The following is an 18,775-nucleotide window of genomic DNA, read 5'->3' on the forward strand; positions in this document are numbered from 1 at the left end:
CATGAGATTACACAACCTAGATTCTTTGAGGGGGGGGGGGAAGAAGAGGGCCCCACCCGGTTGTGCTCAGGGTTTACTCCTGGCTCTGTGCTCAAGGGATCACTCCTGGAAGGTCTCAGGGGACTGCATGTCCTCTGATTGAAGGATTGAACTATGGTCAGCTTAAATGCATGCTAAGCGACGTATCTGCTGTACTATCTATGTGGCCTTTTGTGACTCTTTTATTATTACTATCATTTTGGTTTGGGGGCCATACCCAGTGGTGCTCACGGAGCGTTTCCTGGTTCAGTGCTTAGGAATCATTTCTGGTGGTGCATGTGGCACCAATATGTGGAGCTGGATATCAAACTGGGGTCAGCTTTGTACAAGGCAAGTTCTTTGACTGTATTAGCTTTCTGGCCCTGCCCACGCTTCCATTGTGAGGAAGTTGTGAGGTTGTAAACCCTTCCGTGAGGCATTCTGAATGAATCAGAGGATTTCTTATGATACTGTCTAGCATTCTCCGAGCTGGCGGGGTCCCAAAAGGAAGGCTCCAGTGTGCAAATGTGGCCATTACTGTGTGTTCAGGAGCCGGACTAGCTCTTGTATCAAGTGCTCACTGGGTGTTGGGCATCAGAGGAGGCACTTGGAAGAGTCAACCCCAAACGAGTTGTCAAGTGCCAGGCAGTTTGTGCCGAAAGACACGGTGACTCCAAAGCCCTCCCCCCACAGTTCGAAGAAGCACAAAAGTCTCACTCTGAAACTTCAGAGCACAAAATCACAAGCGGGCCAATGGCTACCTACAGGAACTCATGTCCTCAGGGAAGGAGGATCTGTGTTGCATCCGAAGTGCCTCCTAGGCTACAAATAGAAGCCGGCAGTGCCAGGGCCCTCCCACTCATGGATCATGGGGCAGGAACACTGTCACTGTCACTCTGTTCTATAGTGGCTTTCCACCCCCATTCCCCACTGTGGCCACAAAACAATCACAAGCAGATGGGAAGACTAACTCCTGTTTGTGTCTTAGTTACTAAATTCCTTCTGAGAGGAAAAACTCTGTGCACAGGTCAAGGGAACCTGTGGGTGTCTCAGTGAGTCAGAAGCTGGCAAGGGCACTGAAGCTGGTCCTTCACTTCACATCTTGCTGGCAACAGAGAAAGCTGTTGCATCCCCAGTGAACAACAAATTGGAAGCAGATATTCAAATGCTCGAATTCTTGAATCCGGTCACCCCGGGCATTAATAAGTATGATCTCAGAGCCAACAGAAAAAGTGATGCATGCTGACTGAGCTTCATTTGGGATGGAACCATAAAGTGGGTGCAATCTGCATTTCCAGAAAAAGCAGTCTGACGGGCCAGAGAGATAGTACAGTGGGTAGCGCATTTGCGTTGCATGGGGTTGACCCAGGTTTAATCCGTGGTACGGCATAGGGTCCCCCAAACCCTGCCAGGAGCGCTCCATGAATAAAGAGCCAGAAGTAAGTTCTGAGCACAAGTTGTGTGTGGCCTAAGAAACAACAACCACCACCACAAAATGTCATCTGATGAATTACAATTGATTCATATGGGGCTGGGGAGATAGAGCAAAAGGCCAGAGCACATGCCTGGAAATGTGGAAATCCTGGGTTCAATCCCCCGACCCACATGATTTCTCTGAGACACTGCTTGGCTATGACACAAAACAAAATCATGATAAATACTCAAGGAAACCATGTACAATTATGAAGAATGATTACTATGATGATGCATGAAAAGGTGTTTCAGGTATAAAGTTAATTTTTTTGCTTTTTGGGTCACACCTACCAATGCACAGGGGTTACTCCTGGCTCATGCACTCAGGAATTACTCCTGGTGGTGCTCAGGGGACCATATGGGATGCTGGGAATCGAACGCGGGTTGGCCGCGTGCTAGGCAAATAAGATATTTAACCATAGACAAATCAGTGATACCCATTATGCTATCACTGCAGCCCTCACGTGGTGGTACTGGGGGGGACCATATGTGGCACGACGGCTTCAAACCAGGTTTGGTAGGATGCACGGCACACACCATACCCAGGGTATTATCTCACTGGCATTCGAATCCTTTCAACTCTGTAGATGTGATTTTTCTAAACAAATCTTGGAAAAGAACACATCCAAAGAAAAATAGGCCAGAGGAGTGAAAACAGGATGGAGTAGAGGATAAGACTGTGAGGAATGCCTTTCCCCTCTAGTCCAAGCATTCACTGATATGCCAAAATGATCCTTGTAATTTAAAGAGAAGGTGAAGACCACAGGCCAGAGGTTCTTTTGAGTCCAAAGCACCTTTGAAGAAAAGGAACAAAGGCACCCACCGTCCTGAGACCCCAGAATATAATGTCCACAGTCGCCACCCTCCGGCTTCAGTGTCGTGGGTACATACCTGGTTAATGTGCTTCAGCTTGTCGATGATCTGACTGACCACAGGCTCAGGACCCTTCATTTTCAGCTCATGGAGGTTGAACTGGTTTTTCATTCCATTCCTCGCTGCCTTCTGGCTGTATCTGGAGAGAGAGAGAGAGAGAGAGAGAGAGAGAGAGAGAGAGAGAGAGAGAGAGAGAGAGAGAGAGAGATTAGCCACTACAGAAGAAAACTCAAGCCACGGAACCGTTGTCTGCTATTGGCACCACTGGTCAAACTGAACGCAACACGCGTCCGCCTATTTGGGATGGAGATGAAACACGGGTATGTGGGAAATCAGCTGCTGTCAGGGCAGGGTCAAGTTTTCAGGGGGCAGGGACACAATTCGGGAGATGGTGCTTGCGTGTGACAATCCAGGAGAAGGTCCTTGCGTGTTCAGGAGAAGATATTCGCATGTGACAATTCAGGAGAAGGCATTTGCATGTGGCTACATTAGCGCCACCTTAGCTGGATCCCCAGTACGGATGGACTCCTGAGCACAGGGCCAAGGAATAGCCCTTATGCCCTGCTGGGGGTGGCCCTAGCCCCACTCCAGATAGTTTCCCCCCCAGTCCTTGGCTCTCAGTGATGAGGAGCAGCAGGGCATGGTTCATAAAGCTAAAAGGCACTAGCAGGACAGAAGAGGTATTGGTGTGGGATGAAGGCTGGGGCATGAGCATGCAGATGGTCTCCAGGCACTCCATGTTGTACCACAACTTTTTCAGGGTGCCTTTGGTGGGCCTTTGCCCCCATCTCACATCCCAGAGTCACCCAACTTGTGTATTCGCAGTTGGCTGCAAACTCCTTCCAGGGGCCAGAGGTACAGCTCTGGGTTAAGGGACTGGCATTGCCTGTGCCCCAGGTTAGAATGCCTGGTACTGTAATGATGCTCCCACCGTTGCCAGGGGTGACTTGTGAGCCTAGAGTCAGGAATAGCACCAGGTGTAGCCTAACCTCTTCATGATCGCCCCCTCCCTCTCCCCAATCAAATTGTGCTCATAAAGGTCTTGGGAAGTTCAGAGAAAGAACCTTCTCTCCCTACATGTGCTTTCTATTCATCTGATGGAGAAATGTTGAATATTCTTCACCTTTTCTCCTCTACTTCCTCCTCACACTTCCTGTAGGCCTTGGAGCTGGGATTCATTTCTGGAGTTTTTTTTTCTCTCTCTCAAGCCATTTGCAGAGGTTTTTTTTCTCTCTCTCAAGCCATTTGCAGCATCAATTATGCCTGTCAGCCCCCGTGAGGAGCGGAACACCAGTGTGCCAAACATGTGTTCCTGGCTCCTTGAACTAGCATCCTGACCCTAATGTGTAATGGAATCAGGGCTAGACAGGTAGTACAGGGGTAAATGTCCTTCCCTTGTATGCAGTTGAGGCAGGTTTGATTCCTGGCACCTGAGCACCAGAAGGAGTGATTTCAAGCACTGCACCAGGAGTAAGCCCTGAGCACCGCTTTTTGTTTGCGGGAGACACAGGGCTCATTGCTTGAGGGTTGAGGGTCAGTCCTGATGGTGCTTGAGAGGGGGGGGGGGGAGGGAGGGGGTTTACAGTGCCAGGGATCGAACCGAGGCCTTCTGCATGCAAAGCCTGTACACAGGCCTTTGAATCATCTCTCTGGCTGAGATGTGCCATTTTTTTTTTGCATTTTGGGTCACACCCGGCGACACATAGGGGTTACTCCTGGCTCTGCACTGAAGAATTACTCCTGGCGGTGCTCAGGGGACCATATGGGATGCTGGGAATCAAACACGGGTTGGCTGCGTGCAAGGGAAACACCCTACCCACTGTGTTATCGCTCCAGCCCCCAAGATGTGCCACTTTCTTATCACAATATTCATCACGAATATATTCCATGTGCTCCATTCTACTTATTCTTATTTCTTGATTCTGCTGTATCAGTAGACAATATTCTAAAGGTTTAATAATGAACAGTGGAGCTAGTTCTAATATCTTGCAAATATAAACAAAAAAGAGCCTTGATCAGCAATCTTTGCATATGTACATGCATACTTCAAGAAGGTTAAGTTCCCCAAATTTAATCAATGATATTTCTGGCCCCATCTGACACCAGGAAAAAGTCACTAAATGGACCGTCTATTTACACTTTTCCATAGCAATTTCCTCCCTGTCATTACCTCACAACCATACTGTGAGGTGGAGAGGGAGGGTCTCATGGTCTTGTTATTACTGTCAAACTTCCAACTTCAGAAGGTATTGATCTAGTTCCGTTCCACAGTCCCTTCCCTGATCTAGAACACTGACAGATGATCAGGGCAAGCTTTGAAAAACTATGGACGGTATAGAATGATTGCACTCATTTAAGGTATATAAAAAGGAACATACTAAGAGACTAATACCCAAGGACAGTAGAAATGAGGCCCAGGAGGGGTGATCCAGGGTTGGAAGCTTGCCATAGTTGGAAGTGGGAAGATAGTCAAGACAGAGAAGCGACCGCCATGACAATGATAGCTGGAAATGATCACTCTGGACAAGAACTGAAAGTTTTCAGTATCTGTATTATAAAGAATAAGACAGAAAATGGGAGAGAGAGAAAGAGGGAGAGAGAAAGAGAGAAGAAAGCCTAGAGAGAGAGAGAGAGAGAAAAGAGAGAGAAGAGCTGTGGGTGGGAAACTGGGGATATTGGTGGTGGGAAACAGTGGTGAAGGGAGGGGTATTGGAACACAGTGTGACTTAAACCCAACCATGAACAACTTTATAACTGTATATTTCATGGTGATCAAACAAAAAAAAATTTTAAATATATGGATGATAGCCGAGGAGGAAACCTGTTCTGGCTTTCAGAATTCCAAGTTGTCCTAGGAAAATGACAGTATTCTGGGGGCAAGGGAAACAGACCATCTGACTGACTGCCTTTGCTTTCACATGGTAGCCAAACACCCTCAGTTTTTTCCACTTTTTCACAGTTAGTGAATACACAGATCGCCCACCATCTAAAACCAATTGCCTTTGGGGGCGTATGGAAGACAGGCAAGGAACTGTCTTTATCTGGCAGGAAGCAGTTCGTGACTCTCCTCCTCTTGACTGTTCACAGAACAGGCTGTTTCAGTATCACCCCCTCCAGATGACATCTCCAGTGCCATCTTCTCTTTCTTTACACACACCGATGCCTGCAGCAGAGACCCAAATTCACAGATAACGAGGTAAGGCTCGTTATAAATCTTTGGACATGAACTTCCGAGAATGTGCCCCGAGAGACAGTTCCTTGAATTTGTTCCCACTGAAGCTTGCTGGCTTCTTTTTTTTTTATGCCCACTCATACAAAACCAACATCTTCCCCAAGTTTATTATCCTCATTGGAATAATACCGCGAAGACATCTGCCAACTGACCAATTTTACCCTGCAGTCCCTCTTTTCAAATCATTTAGAAATATGAAATCAAATTAGTCTCATGGCTGATGCTTTGAAGCCCTGCTGTGTGATTTTTCTACCATTCAGGAGGGCCCTTTATATTTTATATTTTGGTGTCTTCCCTCCAATCATAGATAAACGGGCAGGACAAAACTGTCCCCCAATCCCAGGGTGACTCAGTTTTGTCTAAACAGCTTTGGGTTTAAAAGCATGCCAAACTTTTGGAAAGTTGAAATAGCATCCACTGTTCTGCTCTACCCATGTGCTATTTAAATCCTCAAAGGACTCTGGTAAATTCCGCATAGTTTCTGGTTACAGAAGTGTTGGGAAGGGAGCTGGAGTTATAGTACAATAGAGAGGGTCTTTGCCTTGCACGATGTCGACCCGGGTTCGATCCCCGGCATGTCACATGGTCCCCTGAGCACCAGCAGGAGTAATTCCTGAGTGCAGAGGCAGAAGTAATCCCTGAGCACCGCCGTGTATGGCCCCAAAACCAAAATAAAACATGCTGGGAAGAGTTGGCCTGTAGCTCAAACCTAAAACTTGACTATTTGATTTACCTTCAAAACAGTAACCCAAAGCTTCCATCAATGGATGGCTTACAGCGACTGAAACACAGGAACACTATTTTAAAATTCCATGTCTTTGGGTCTGGACTGATTGTACAAGAGATAAAGCACTTGTCATTCATGTAGTTGAACCCAGATTCCATCCCTGGCACTGCCTGGTCCTCTGAGCAGCCTCTAGGGTAACCCCTGACACCAAGAGGAGTGCTCCTCAAGTCTCCCCTCCAAAAAAGAAAAAAGGGGAAAGAAGATACACAGACTAGTTAAGCAGGCACAATTCAATCCCATCTGGGTGAAAATGGGTCTCCATATCCCTCATCTTCACAGACTTTGTGCATTATTCAAAGAAGAGAAAAATCTTGTATGCATACATAAGCAAATGGCAATAAAGCTTATTTAAGGGGAATCAGCATAAGGTGATAGATGCTGAGGAGGTTTTGCTGTTTCTTTTAGCCCCGAGGTCTGTTACCTTGATAACCTTAAATTTTTACCTAGGATTCTTTTTATTCTTGTGGGGGCCATTGGGTGGATCAGAACATTAATGACCACTTCTAGTAGTACAGGGGGGAGGGTGGGGGACTGTACTGCTGGGGACTGAACCAGGCCCTCGTGCACAGAAGGCCTGTATACGGTCACTTTAGCCATGTCCCCAACTCCTGTAATAGTTACTCTTTGGGAGGATGGGGGTAATTTCTTTATATTTTAATTTTTATTAGTGAAACACCATGAGGTACAATTGTAGACTTACAAATTTTGGTGCTTGGGTTTCAGTTATACAATGATCGAGTACCCATCCCTTCACCAGTGCCCATTCTCCACCACCACTGATCCCAGTATCCCTCCCACCCCCTGTACCCCCATCCCACCCTGCCTCTGTGGCAGGGCATTTCCTTTTGTTCTCTCTCTCCTTTGGGGTGCTGTGGTTTGCAAAAGAGGCATTGAGTGGCAATCATGTTCGGTCTATAGTCTACTTTCACTATGCATCTCCAGGATGGGGGTAATTTCTTGAGGCACACCCTGTGTTAAGGATTTACTCCTAGTTCTGCACTCCCGACAGGAATTGGGGGGGCCATAATAGATACTGGGGATCAGACCCAGGCTGGCCACATGCAAGGCAAGAACCCTACCCACTGTACCATCACTCTGGCCTTGAGATATTTACTAAGGCCAACAAAGCCCAGAGAAGTTAAGTCACTTGCCTAAGGCCACACAACTAGCCAAAGCTGAAGCTGAAATCTGGACCCTTGTGAGTCTATCTCAGGCTATCTCTGCTTTCCATGGTCCATAGGTTGCTACTGCTTCCTTTTAGGGCTAATTCATGCTGCCTAACTGGACTTCACCACACAGCTTCACAGCATGAGAACAAAGCTACTTGCATTGGGCTTCAAAGCTTTGTCCACATGACCTTCATGAACAGCTGCTCTGAAGATAACTGATTTTTTTCCTTTTAAAAGTCCTTGGGGAAACTGAGTGTTAAAAGCAGGTAAAGGGATATACCTGATAACATTATATGTACTGCATACCATAGAGTCCAAAAGTGGGGAGGGAGGGAGGAAGAAGGGAGGAAGAGAGGGAGGAGAGAGAGAGAGAGAGAGAGAGAGAGAGAGAGAGAGAGAGAGAGAGAGAGAGAGGGGGAGGGAGGGGAGGGGAGAGTAGAGACAGAAGAAAAGTGGCTGCCTCAGAGGCAGGCAGGGGTGGGGTGGGAGGGAAACAGGGACCACTGCTGGTGGGAAATGTACACTGGTGAAGGAACAGGTATCAGAACATTATATGACTGAAACCCAATCACGAACAACTTTGTAACTGTGTATATCACTGTGATTCAATTAAAAAATTTTTTTTCAAAATCCCTGGGGAGCGGAGCAGGAGAGATAGTACAGGGGTTAAGATGCTTGCTTGCAATGCCGCCAACACTAGTTGACTCCCAGCACGGCATATATGTTCTCCGAGCACCACTAGGGGATGTGTTTTCGGGGAATTTTACATAGCATGCCTGCTCCGAGCTTCTAGCCCAAAGGGACTCCATTAAGGTTTTCTCCAGAGTTTTGCATGCATGCATGCATTCATTCATTCATCACTCACTTCATTTCCACTTGTTCCTTCTATTGCTACTGGTGGCTAGGGTTTCATGCAAGTTTTAAAGAGATAGTGAAGCAGGGCTGGAGGGATAGCACAGCGGGTAGGGCATTTGCCTTGCACGTGGCTGACCCGGGTTCAATTCCCAGCATCCCATACGGTCCCCGGAGCACCACCAGCAGTGATTCCTGAGTGCAAAGCCAGAAGTAATCCCTGAGCATTGCCGGGTGTGACCCCAAAAGAAAAAAAAATAACTAAACAATAAAACATCATTTAAAAAAATAAATAGGGGCTGGAGCGATAGCACAACGGGTAGGGCATTTGCCTTGCACGCAGGCAACCCGGGTTCGAATCCCAGCATCCCATATGGTCCCTTGAGCACCGCCAGGGATAATTCCTGAGTGCAGAGCCAGGAGTAACCCTTGTGCTAATACCGGGTGTGACCCAAAAAGCAAAAACAACGAAAGGAAGAAAGGAAGAAAGAAAGAAAGAAAGAAAGAAAGAAAGAAAGAAAGAAACTAAGAGATAGTGAAGGGGTAAAGGAATTGTCTTGCAGTACAGTCAACAGTTCCATTCCTGGGGCTAGAGAGATAGGACAGAGGGTAAGGTGCTTGCCTTGCAGGCAGCCGACCCAAGTTCCATCTCCGGCATCCTATATGGTCCCCTGAGCACCGCCAGGAGTGATTCCTGAGTGCAGAGCCAGGAGTAACCCCTGAGCATTGCTGTTGGGTGTGGCTTCCAAGCAGACAAAAAAAAAAGTTGGATTTCTAGCACTGCGTATGTTCCCTCTGAGCATGGCTACGGGCACACGAAATGCTGGTGGGTCTGGAATGGGGATGGTGTGGGCCAGGAGCATTTTAATCATGGGTGCTTAGTAACACACATGTCCAATTAGAGTCTTTTGTCCTCTCTGGAATCTGGAAGCTGCTTTCCTACAGCTTTGAGATGGCTCTGGCAAGGCTGACTGGCCAACGGGGGAAAAAAACCCAATGAGTTCTTCCCTTCTAAATCTGTAGATCTTTCCAGGTATCAAATGTTCTGAACTGGGCATGTTATGTGCGGTGTTACAAGTGTCACCTTTAAGCATGACAAGTTGGGCGTCTTCTCCCCTCTCCGACATCTACTTTGCTATCTGCTGAGCGTGCCCCCCACACGTGTTCACACGCAAAACACACACGCACACACCTCTACCGCCACAATAACAACCACCTCAAACCCTAATTTGTGAAGTGAATGGGGTGCTTGCTCCTGGTGAAGCAGTTGGTTGGTGATGTGTGAAAAGTGGGGCCCGGGGTGGGGGAGAGGGCTGTGTAAAAGGCCACGAAGAGGGGCTGGAGCCATAGCACAGCAGGTAGGGCATTTGCCTGGCACGTGGCCGACCTGGGTTCGATTCTCAGCATCCCATATGGTCCCCCAAGTATCCCAGGAGTAATTCCTGAGTGCAGAGCCAGCAGTAACCTCTGAGCATCGCTGGGTGAAAAGGGGGGAAAAAAGGCCACGAAGAGAACAGAAACCTAATTAAAACAGGGCATCTGGGTATGCTTGTCTTGGGATAGCTGAAGCCAAGTGAGTACTCGTGGAAAAGAAATAGAGTCAAACAAGCGTAAAATGGGGCTCTTGTTTTCCACTTTCTGGGCGGGTGGCAGCCGCGAGGGTGCCGAGGAAGGGAATCAAGGGATTCCAATGCAGAACGTTTGAAAGGGGAACAGCCCTAAGAGATCATCCTGTTCAATCCGCTGCCGGGAGTGGAGAGGAGGAAATGGAGAGTCATGCCTGACGAACAACACCGGTTTCAACCACTCGCACTTTTAGAAGGAATTCCTTTCTTTGGAGCAGCTGAAACCACACGGGCTAGTTTCAAACAAGGTGAGTACCGAGTTCGGAGGAGGTAGCGGCTTTTTTGGACGAGAAAAACGTACTTTCCTTCTCTCCCCTAGGCGGCAGGATGATGGGAAGTGTTTGAGAGCCTTTCCGTAGCAGGACTAATCCAGCGATTCAAAAAACGGTTGTAATGTCACAAAATTACATCTGCTGCCCCGCGAGCATGCAAGTTCCATCTCTCACGTTCCTGGAGCGCCATCTGATGGCCACATCGCAGTATTGCACAGAACCTGTAATTCTCACTGGAGTGATTTAGCAGTTTCCTTGTAAAGGAATAGACCCTAGCCATAATAATCACTGGGGGTCAGAGGGATCATTTAAAGCGCATAAATGGCTTTCAAAACAAATTAGAACACAGGTAGAAAAGCCATTTGATGAAGAAGCCTAAGAAAGCGCGCTTTTTCACTAAGATCCAGTTCTTTATATAAAAGAGCAGAAAAGTAAAGTCAAGCCAAGTTTGCTAAATGAATTTCATAAAGATAGCAACAATTTGCTTCTAATTTATTTATGCGCATAATTAAAGAGAACTGGTTTTCATAACTGTCAGCACCACGGCACCAATGCAAAACAAATTTCAGCCAGGAGAGTGCTAGCAACCATTTTCTCTCCATGTCTTTCAGAAATGCAGATGTCCACTGAGAAAGAGAAGCTCAAGAAAAAAATCAGAGTCATAGAAAATCTAATGATTTTCTAATGTTCTTTAGTGGATACCATTGAGCCATATCGGAAACTGTAAAAACCTATTTGTTTGGGCTACCCCTGGTGGCACCAAGGGACCTCTAGGCTCGGGTGACCCCCTGCAGAATCTGGGTTCGAACCTGTGTCGGCCAAGAGGAAAGCAAGCCCCCTTACCCACTGTGCTATCACCCTGTCCCCTGCGACCTGTTTATAAGTCTACCTGCAAATCTTATTGGTGGGGGAACAGAAAAGACCAGTCTTGGAATATAATTAAGAAATCATTTCCTGGCCTGGAGTACAGCGGGTAGGGTGTTTGCCTTGCATGTGGCCGACCTGGGTTGGATTTCCAGCATTCCATATGATCCTTGGAGCACCACCAGGAGTGATTCCTGAGTGTAAAACCAGGAGTAAGCCCTGTGCATCGCTGGGTATGACCCAAAAAGCAAAAAAAAAAAAGTGAATCTGGGGAGAGGTTGGGTTTGGAGAGATAGCACAGCAGGTAGGGTGCTTGTCCTGCATGCGGCTTACTGAGGTTCAGGGCCCCAGCTATTCCATATTGAAAGAGGAAACCTCAGTTTACCCTTGCCAGCTACTGTGAGCAGACCCGCCTTTGGCTGGCCCATCTTACTATTTTGACTCCCTGAAAATTTCTGGGCTTTTCTGATAAACAGAGTGTTAACAATCGTGCCTAAAATTCTGCCCCAGAGCTTAGGCTCACAGGGAGATTAAGATAATTGAACAGATGGGCAGAAAGACTCAAACCAGCCGAATATCCTGTTGATTCCCTGTATTCTCTGTAATATTTGTCAACGGAGAAGAAATGCAAAGGGCCTTTTAAAAGGCCTACACAAAATCCTTACTTATTACTTAGTCCTACACTAAGTTCCTTCTCACTTGAGGAGCTCCTTTTCTTTTCTACTCTCCAATAAACATTTCTACCTTCCAACTTTCTACCTTCCAACTTCCAAGTTTGAACATCTTTAGTACTCAATATTGTTTTTGTTGTTGTTGTTTTTGCTTTTTTGGGGAGTCACACCCGGCGATGCCCAGAGGTTAATCCTGGCTCATGTACTCAGGAATTACTCCTGGTGGTGCTTGGGGGAGGGACCATATGGGATGCTGTGAATTGAACCCGGGTCAGCCACGTGCAAGGCCCAACCCGCTATGCTATCACTCCAACCCCTACTAAATATTTTCATTCTTAGAAAATATTGAAGAACCTGGGAGTCACAAACAAACCCGCCGCTTCTGCCTTGCCTGCCTCAATTGCAGCACCGCCAGGAATGATTCCTGAGTACAGAGCCAGGAGGAAGCCCTGAGCATCGCCCGGTGTGGCCCAAGTCGCCTCCACCTCCCCCACCACCCCAAAGCGAATGCGGTTAAGAAGATCGGCAGGGGGAGGGAACCTGCGGTGTGGGAACTGGGGGCAGGACAGGCTCTGGGACTCAGACCACCAGCAGGCAGGCTCCTAAGTCCAGCAGAGATGACTGGTGGGGGGAATTCTCGAACTGGTATCCCCCACCAATGGAACACCACCACCTAGCTTAGCTCACAAAAGTATGCAATTCACAGGCTGAATAATTGGAGAGGAGGGGGCGGTAATAGCCCACAGCAGGTGATGGGCATTTACCATTCAATTACCCCAAGCTCCTTTTCCTAATCCTCCTAGCCTCCAGAATCAGGTGGTGCTGTCCGATTGGAGCTAAACCCTAAACGAAGCTAGCTTTCTTTTTTCTTTTCTGTTCTTTCTTTTCTCTTTCTTTCTTTCTTTCTTTCTTTCTTTCTTTCTTTCTTTCTTTCTTTCTCCCCCTTTCCCTCTTTCTTTCTTCTCTTTTTCTTTCCCTTTCTTTTTCTTTCTTTCTTTCTTTCTTTCTTTCTTTCTTTCTTTCTTTCTTTCTCCCTCTCGCCTTCCTTCCTTCCTTCCTTCCTTCCTTCCTTCCTTCCTTCCTTCCTTCCTTCCTTCCTCTCTCCCTTCTTTCCTTTCTTCTCCCCTTCCCCTTCCTTCTCTCTTCTTTTTCTTCCTTCCTTTCTTCCGTCCTTCCTTCTTTCGGTTTTAGGAGACATTCAGCTGTGCTTGAGGCTCTTTCTGGGGTTCATGACACATTGATGGAGGGAAGCTGGCTCTCCACGGTGGTGGGTAGCATTGAAATGATGTGTGCATGAAACTATCACTAACAGTGTTGGAAATCATGGGGCCTCAACACAAAGGGCAAAAAAAAAAAACCCCACGAAAAACTGCTAACTAAGAAAGTTTAAAAGAACCTGATGCTGAAGTGGGTGGAACTAGAGGATGTTATGCAGAGTGAAGTCAGTCAGTAGGAAAGGGAGAGATACAGAATGATCGCTCACAGGTGGGACTCAGAAATACACAGACAGGTAGCAACAAAGGGCCAAAGGGAACACAGGAAAACTGATCCACAGGGCTGAGTTGGATGGGGAGGCCTTGAGAGCCAGGGGTGCAGGATGCTTGGGGGAAGGAGGTAGGTCCACTGCTGATGGGGTGTGGTGTTGAAATTCTTTGCATGAGAAACCATTATTAACAGTAATGTTAACCACAGAATAAACCGATACTTTTTTTTCCCTTTTTGGGTCACACCTGACGATGCACAGGGGATACTCCTGGCTCTGCACTCAGGAAATACTCCTGGCAATGCTTGGAGTACCATATAGGATGCTGGGAATCGAACCTGGGTCAGCCGTGTGCAAGGCAAACGCCCTATCCCCTGTGCTATCGCTCCAGCGCCTCAACTGATACATTTTTTTAAAAAAAGAATCTGATGCTGCCCATTCAGGTTCTCTGCTCTTGGTGGGGAGGGGTTGCGAAGGGATAGAGTGTGGGTGCAGCATCAGAGAAAGGACTTGCTATCTTCCACCTGGACGAATGTTCTAATGCTCTCCAGTCCACCCTGACCCACAAGGCATCTACTTCGCTGCAGGACCCTGGTACTGGGACCTTCTGACTTTTCCACTGTTTCCGATTGAGACTTCACGGACTGGATTCTGGTTTGGGCTTTGGCAAAAATGGTTCTAGGGAAACAGTGGGATGGGGAAGCAGGTATGGTGCTTGCCTTGAATGCAACTGACCCAGGTTCGATCATAAACATCCCATAGGGTCCCCTGAGCACCACCAGGAATTAATTATTGACACAGAGCCAGGAGTAGGCCCTGAGCATTGCCTGGTGTGCCAATCCCCTACACCCCCCAAAAAGAAAAAGTGGGTCCAGAGAACTAGGAAGGGAGGTAAGGTGCTTGCTTGGCCTGGGGACAAACCCAACTCAATTCTCAGCACCAAGTATAACAGCACTTCCAAGCACTGCCAGGGTTAACTCCTGAGTACTGAAGTATTCAACTGGCCATGGCTGACTTCCATGCAGAGCGGTAATGGACATCACACAGCTGGGATGGTAGCTGAGGGGAGATGAAGGATCTGAACAGGAATAAGATGAAGGGGTCCGAGTGATAAGAGACAGAAGAACGGGTAGGACAGCTCAGAGCTAGGAGTAAACCTGGAGCATCACCAAAACAAAAAAAAAAATAAAAAAATGAGATAAGCCCATTAGACTTGTCCAAGTACACAGAAAGTCCTGTGTACAGAACTTGGAATCGCTAACTTCACTCTGGTTTTGGTTTGCAAGACGCAGCCCAGAACCTGCAATGCTTAGGGGCTCTTATGGGCTATATGCTTAGGAGTGCCCCCTGGTGGTACTCAAGGAAACCACATGTGGTGCTGAAGATAAGAACCAGAGTCAGCGCCATCAAGCTGGACACAGGACAACTGCCTTAACCCTGCCGCTCTCTGTCCAGCCCTCACGCTCTTCTCGCAAAATTAGCTCCAACGGCCCAGAAGGGAGGCTGCACTCATATCCTTGAGGCAGAGGGAGACAAGACATCTAGCAAGTCTGCCTGCTGGAAGGCAGAGTCCCAGCTACACCTCAGCCTGAGAGCAAGAAGAGAAGAGACTTCCAGGGCTAGGGCCCGTGCACCCCTGCTGTTTTGCCCTGGGAAGACCCCAGCCTGGACCTGCAGCTGTCTAGTTGCCCACAAGGAAAGAATTTGGGCCAGGGCAGGGAAGGCACTTGCCTTGCACATGATGGACTTGGGTTTGATCCCCGGAACCCCCTGTGGTCTGCCCCTCACCCCCGCCCTGGAACCTGCCAGGAGTCATCCCTGAGCAGAGTTGGGTGCCCTCCTTCCTGAAAAGAATGACAGAGGAAAGGACAGAGGGATGAAGCGTGACCAAATCTTCTGCTCCCCTGCGAGCCTACTCCAGGAGCTGCAAGTGCCCTTGGCCACTCCGCTATCTGCACCTGCACAAACAAGTGATCCATCCTGGGAGACAGTACAGAAAGGCCTATCCCCCTCACTGAGTAGGTGGGCTTCCGGGGCAAACTCTCCCACGCCAGGAAAAAGAGACGGGAAAGCATGGTCTATAAAACGGAAGCACCACAGCCAAGACTAGTTCGTGCAAGCTCACAGATCCTGCACACAGGGACAGCTGGGTCATGAAGGACCCTCACGGGGCTGGAGTGACCATCCAGTGGGAAGGGTGTTTGTCGTGCATGTGGTCGACCCGGGTTCAATCCCCGCTCCCCATCTGGTCCCCTGAGCACTGCCAAGAGTGATCTCTGAGCACAGAGCCAAGAGTAAGCCCTGAGCACTGTCGGGTGTGACCCAAAAAGTCAAAAGAAGAAATAAAGTACCCTCACCAAATGGGGTGCGGGGGATGTAACTCCTGTCAACCCAGTACCAGGCAAAGGCCCTATCGGTTAAACTATCACACCGGCCTCAGTCCCTAGACTATGTATGGTCTTCAGGTAAGGGAATTCTTTTCTTTCTTTCTTTCTTTCTTTCTTTCTTTCTTTCTTTCTTTCTTTCTTTTTGGCTTTTTGGGTCACACCTGGCAATGCACAGGGGTTACTCCTGGTTCTGCACTCAGGAGTTACTCCTGGCAGTGCTTAGGGGACCATATGGGATGCTGGGAATCAAATCCAGGTTGGCCGCGTGCAAGGCAAACACCCTACCCACTGTGCTATCTCTCCAGCCCCACAGGTAAGGGAATTCTTAATGGGCATTGATTCTTGTCAAAGATGGAAAAGAGATTCTTCAATAACTGGGTTTCACATTCTCCAATTTAGAGGATGATGGTCCACAGCAGGACGTGCACAGGACCGTTACCAATGATCTTTGTTTGCTGACTCCAATGCAAGTGTTTGCTTTGAGGCTGAGGAAGGCTGCCTTTCTCCAAGGCCCATTCCCAGCACTATTAATATATGTGTCGGAGAGTCATAAAACTGCATTTATTGTAAAAACGGTTGACCACTCCGACGGTTACTGCTTTGAATGGGTCCTACCAATTTCTCAAAGCAGTCCCTTACCTAGAGCCAATTGGTTTGTTTAGCGTCATTGTGTATACACAGAATTTGTGAACCTCACTACCACAAACATAAAATATAAAATTTATAGGGGTAGATAAGATATTTTTTTTGCAGAGTTGAGGCACAACTGGTGGTGCTCAGAAGCTATGCCAGATCTGAGCTCAGGGGTTGCTCCTGGCAGTGCTTGGGGTGCCATGCAGAGCTAGAGCTGGAGCCAGGGACTCTTGCAGGCAAAGCATGTGCTCCAGCCTGTTGAGTTCAGCGGATTTGCTGAAGAAAACAGTAATATGCCTGAAGGAGGTGAAAGAAGGGGGAGAGGGTAGGAAAGAGAAAGAGAAAGAGAAAGAGGGAGAGACAGAGACAGAGGCCGAGAGAGCAATGTGCTAAAAGGTCTGGGTCTGTCCACAGAGCCCAGCAATGCTGTGTTAATTCAACAGCATATAGTTCATTTTATCAAAAGTAGAATTTTCCTTCCTAACTGGCCTGAACTTTCCTATAGTAACAAGTAATATCTAAAGGACGCCCTCATCATTTTCAAAAATATTGCAAGTTCATGGAGCTGGAGCCATAGTATAGCTGGTAACGGTTATCTACCTGCTATCTTGCATGTTATCTTGCACATGGCCAACCCCAAGTTCCATCTCCGCACTCCATAGGAACCTCCAAGCCCTGCCAGGAGTGATTCCTGAGTGCAGAGCCAGGAGTAAGTCTACATCACTGGATGTGGCCCCCCCCAAAAAATGAACAAACAACAACGACAACAAAAATATTTCAAGTTCCATTTTTTTTTCCTGGAGGCTCACAACCATCGTCAGAGGTGGGCAGAGAAGTCATCCCAAAGCACCATTCATAGAAGGAGAAAACCCCATGCAGAGCTTGAAGCGTCAGCTCAGAGCACAGAGGTGGTTGGCTCAGGCTCCTAGTGCACAGAGACTAACTTCAACCATGTGCCCTAACTCTGCTCAGAGCAAGAAGGTTGACCAAAAGTGGGAAAATGAATGACCAGGCCAGGGAGGAGTTCATCTGGATGATTTATGTGGTTGTTGTTCTAGTCTGGGTTTGCCTTCACACCCAGGAGTGTTCAGGGGCTAGTCCTGGCTCTGTACTCAGGAGTGACCCCTAGTGGTGCTCAGGGGAACAGACAAGGTAGTGAGTATCTGAACAAAGGTCACAGGGATGTAAGGCAGGTTGCCTTCGGCCCTGTACTATCTATCGTTCAGGCCCCATTTGAGTGATATTTTTTTATTTTGGTTTTCGGGCCATCCAGTGAAGCTCAAGAATCTCTCCTGGCAGTGCTCAGAGGCCTGTATGGGATTCTGGGCATCAAACCCAGGATGGCCGGGTGATAACTCAGGCTCCCATTTGGGTGAGCTGACAAGTGAATTTTTGTTTCACAGAAAATGTGAAACAAAGAAAACTTTGTGACACAAGGAGCACCAGAGTGAAAACTTTAGTTCTTGAGGAAATGAAACAATAGTAAAAGGCAGACAAGCCCAAAGATCAAAGCCATGGTCCCCAAAGAGAATCAAGTTCATTGGTATGTGAAATTGGAACAATTTAAAGATTGTTAATGAGCTTTGTCCTCCACTACAAAGGTTAGCCCCTGATGATAGGAAGAACTTCAGAGCAACGAGGTTCCAACTGCCATGAGCCCCCTAGATGGTTTCTAACAGCAGTTCTTTGGGAAGGTGATTTGGGGAAATCACTACAGGTTTCTCCTACAACCTTCCAATGTGAAATGATTTAGCTAGTCATCGGGAAGGATGGTGTCTGGAAACACTAAAAACAATTATTCAAAAATAAATGGACTAAAAGGGCCAGAGAGATGGCACAGGCAGTAACGCCATGATCTTCAGGGATAAATGGCACCGTACTGCAGTTGAATCACTGTATCACTGTCCTCCCATTGTTCATTGATTTTCTCAAACAGGCCTAGTAACGTCTCCATTGTGAGACTTTGTTGTTACTGTGTTTGGCATATCGAATACGTCACGGGTAGCTTGCCAGGCTTTGCCGTGCGGAAAAATAGCTGTCACAGAGGACTCTTCTGGAGATCAATCTATGATGAAAAAGAGGCCAGTGGAAGGCCATAGAGGGATGAGTACCTAGCGACACTTGTCACACAAGTCTCTGTCTTACCTTCCCAAGTTTAAAAAAACATCTGAAGTTTTGGACTGGAGAGGACAGCAGCCCGGGTGCTCGCTTTGCACAGAACTGACCTGGGTGACAGCAGAGGCTGCTAAGAAGAGCTACTAAGTGTTGGCTACAGCATGATTGCAGTCTTGCATATGCCTTCATAAGCTCGTAACCAATGAATATTTCCACTCTTCATTGTTTACTCTTTCTTGTGAACCCCTTCCTCTCGATGCTGTGTGTGTTTTGCTTTCAGTTTTTTTTATTTTGGTGAATCGGAGGGGCTGGAGCGATGGT

The 18,775-nt window shown here is 47.6% G+C and overlaps 1 protein-coding gene across 1 annotated transcript in view; it reads right to left on the reverse strand.

Annotated features, from left to right (window-relative positions):
- GPC3 (glypican 3) overlaps positions 1-18,775 on the reverse strand; it is a 436,626-nt gene that overhangs the window by 108,011 nt on the left and 309,840 nt on the right. Inside the window, exon 6 of the mRNA XM_056130281.1 lies at positions 2,383-2,503. Within this exon, the coding sequence (XP_055986256.1) occupies positions 2,383-2,503 (121 nt within the window). The remainder of the gene's footprint in view (positions 1-2,382; positions 2,504-18,775) is intronic.

This window comes from Sorex fumeus, unplaced genomic scaffold, assembly GCF_029834395.1.
Source record: "Sorex fumeus unplaced genomic scaffold, SorFum_2.1 ptg000075l, whole genome shotgun sequence".
Taxonomy (NCBI): domain Eukaryota; kingdom Metazoa; phylum Chordata; class Mammalia; order Eulipotyphla; family Soricidae; genus Sorex; species Sorex fumeus.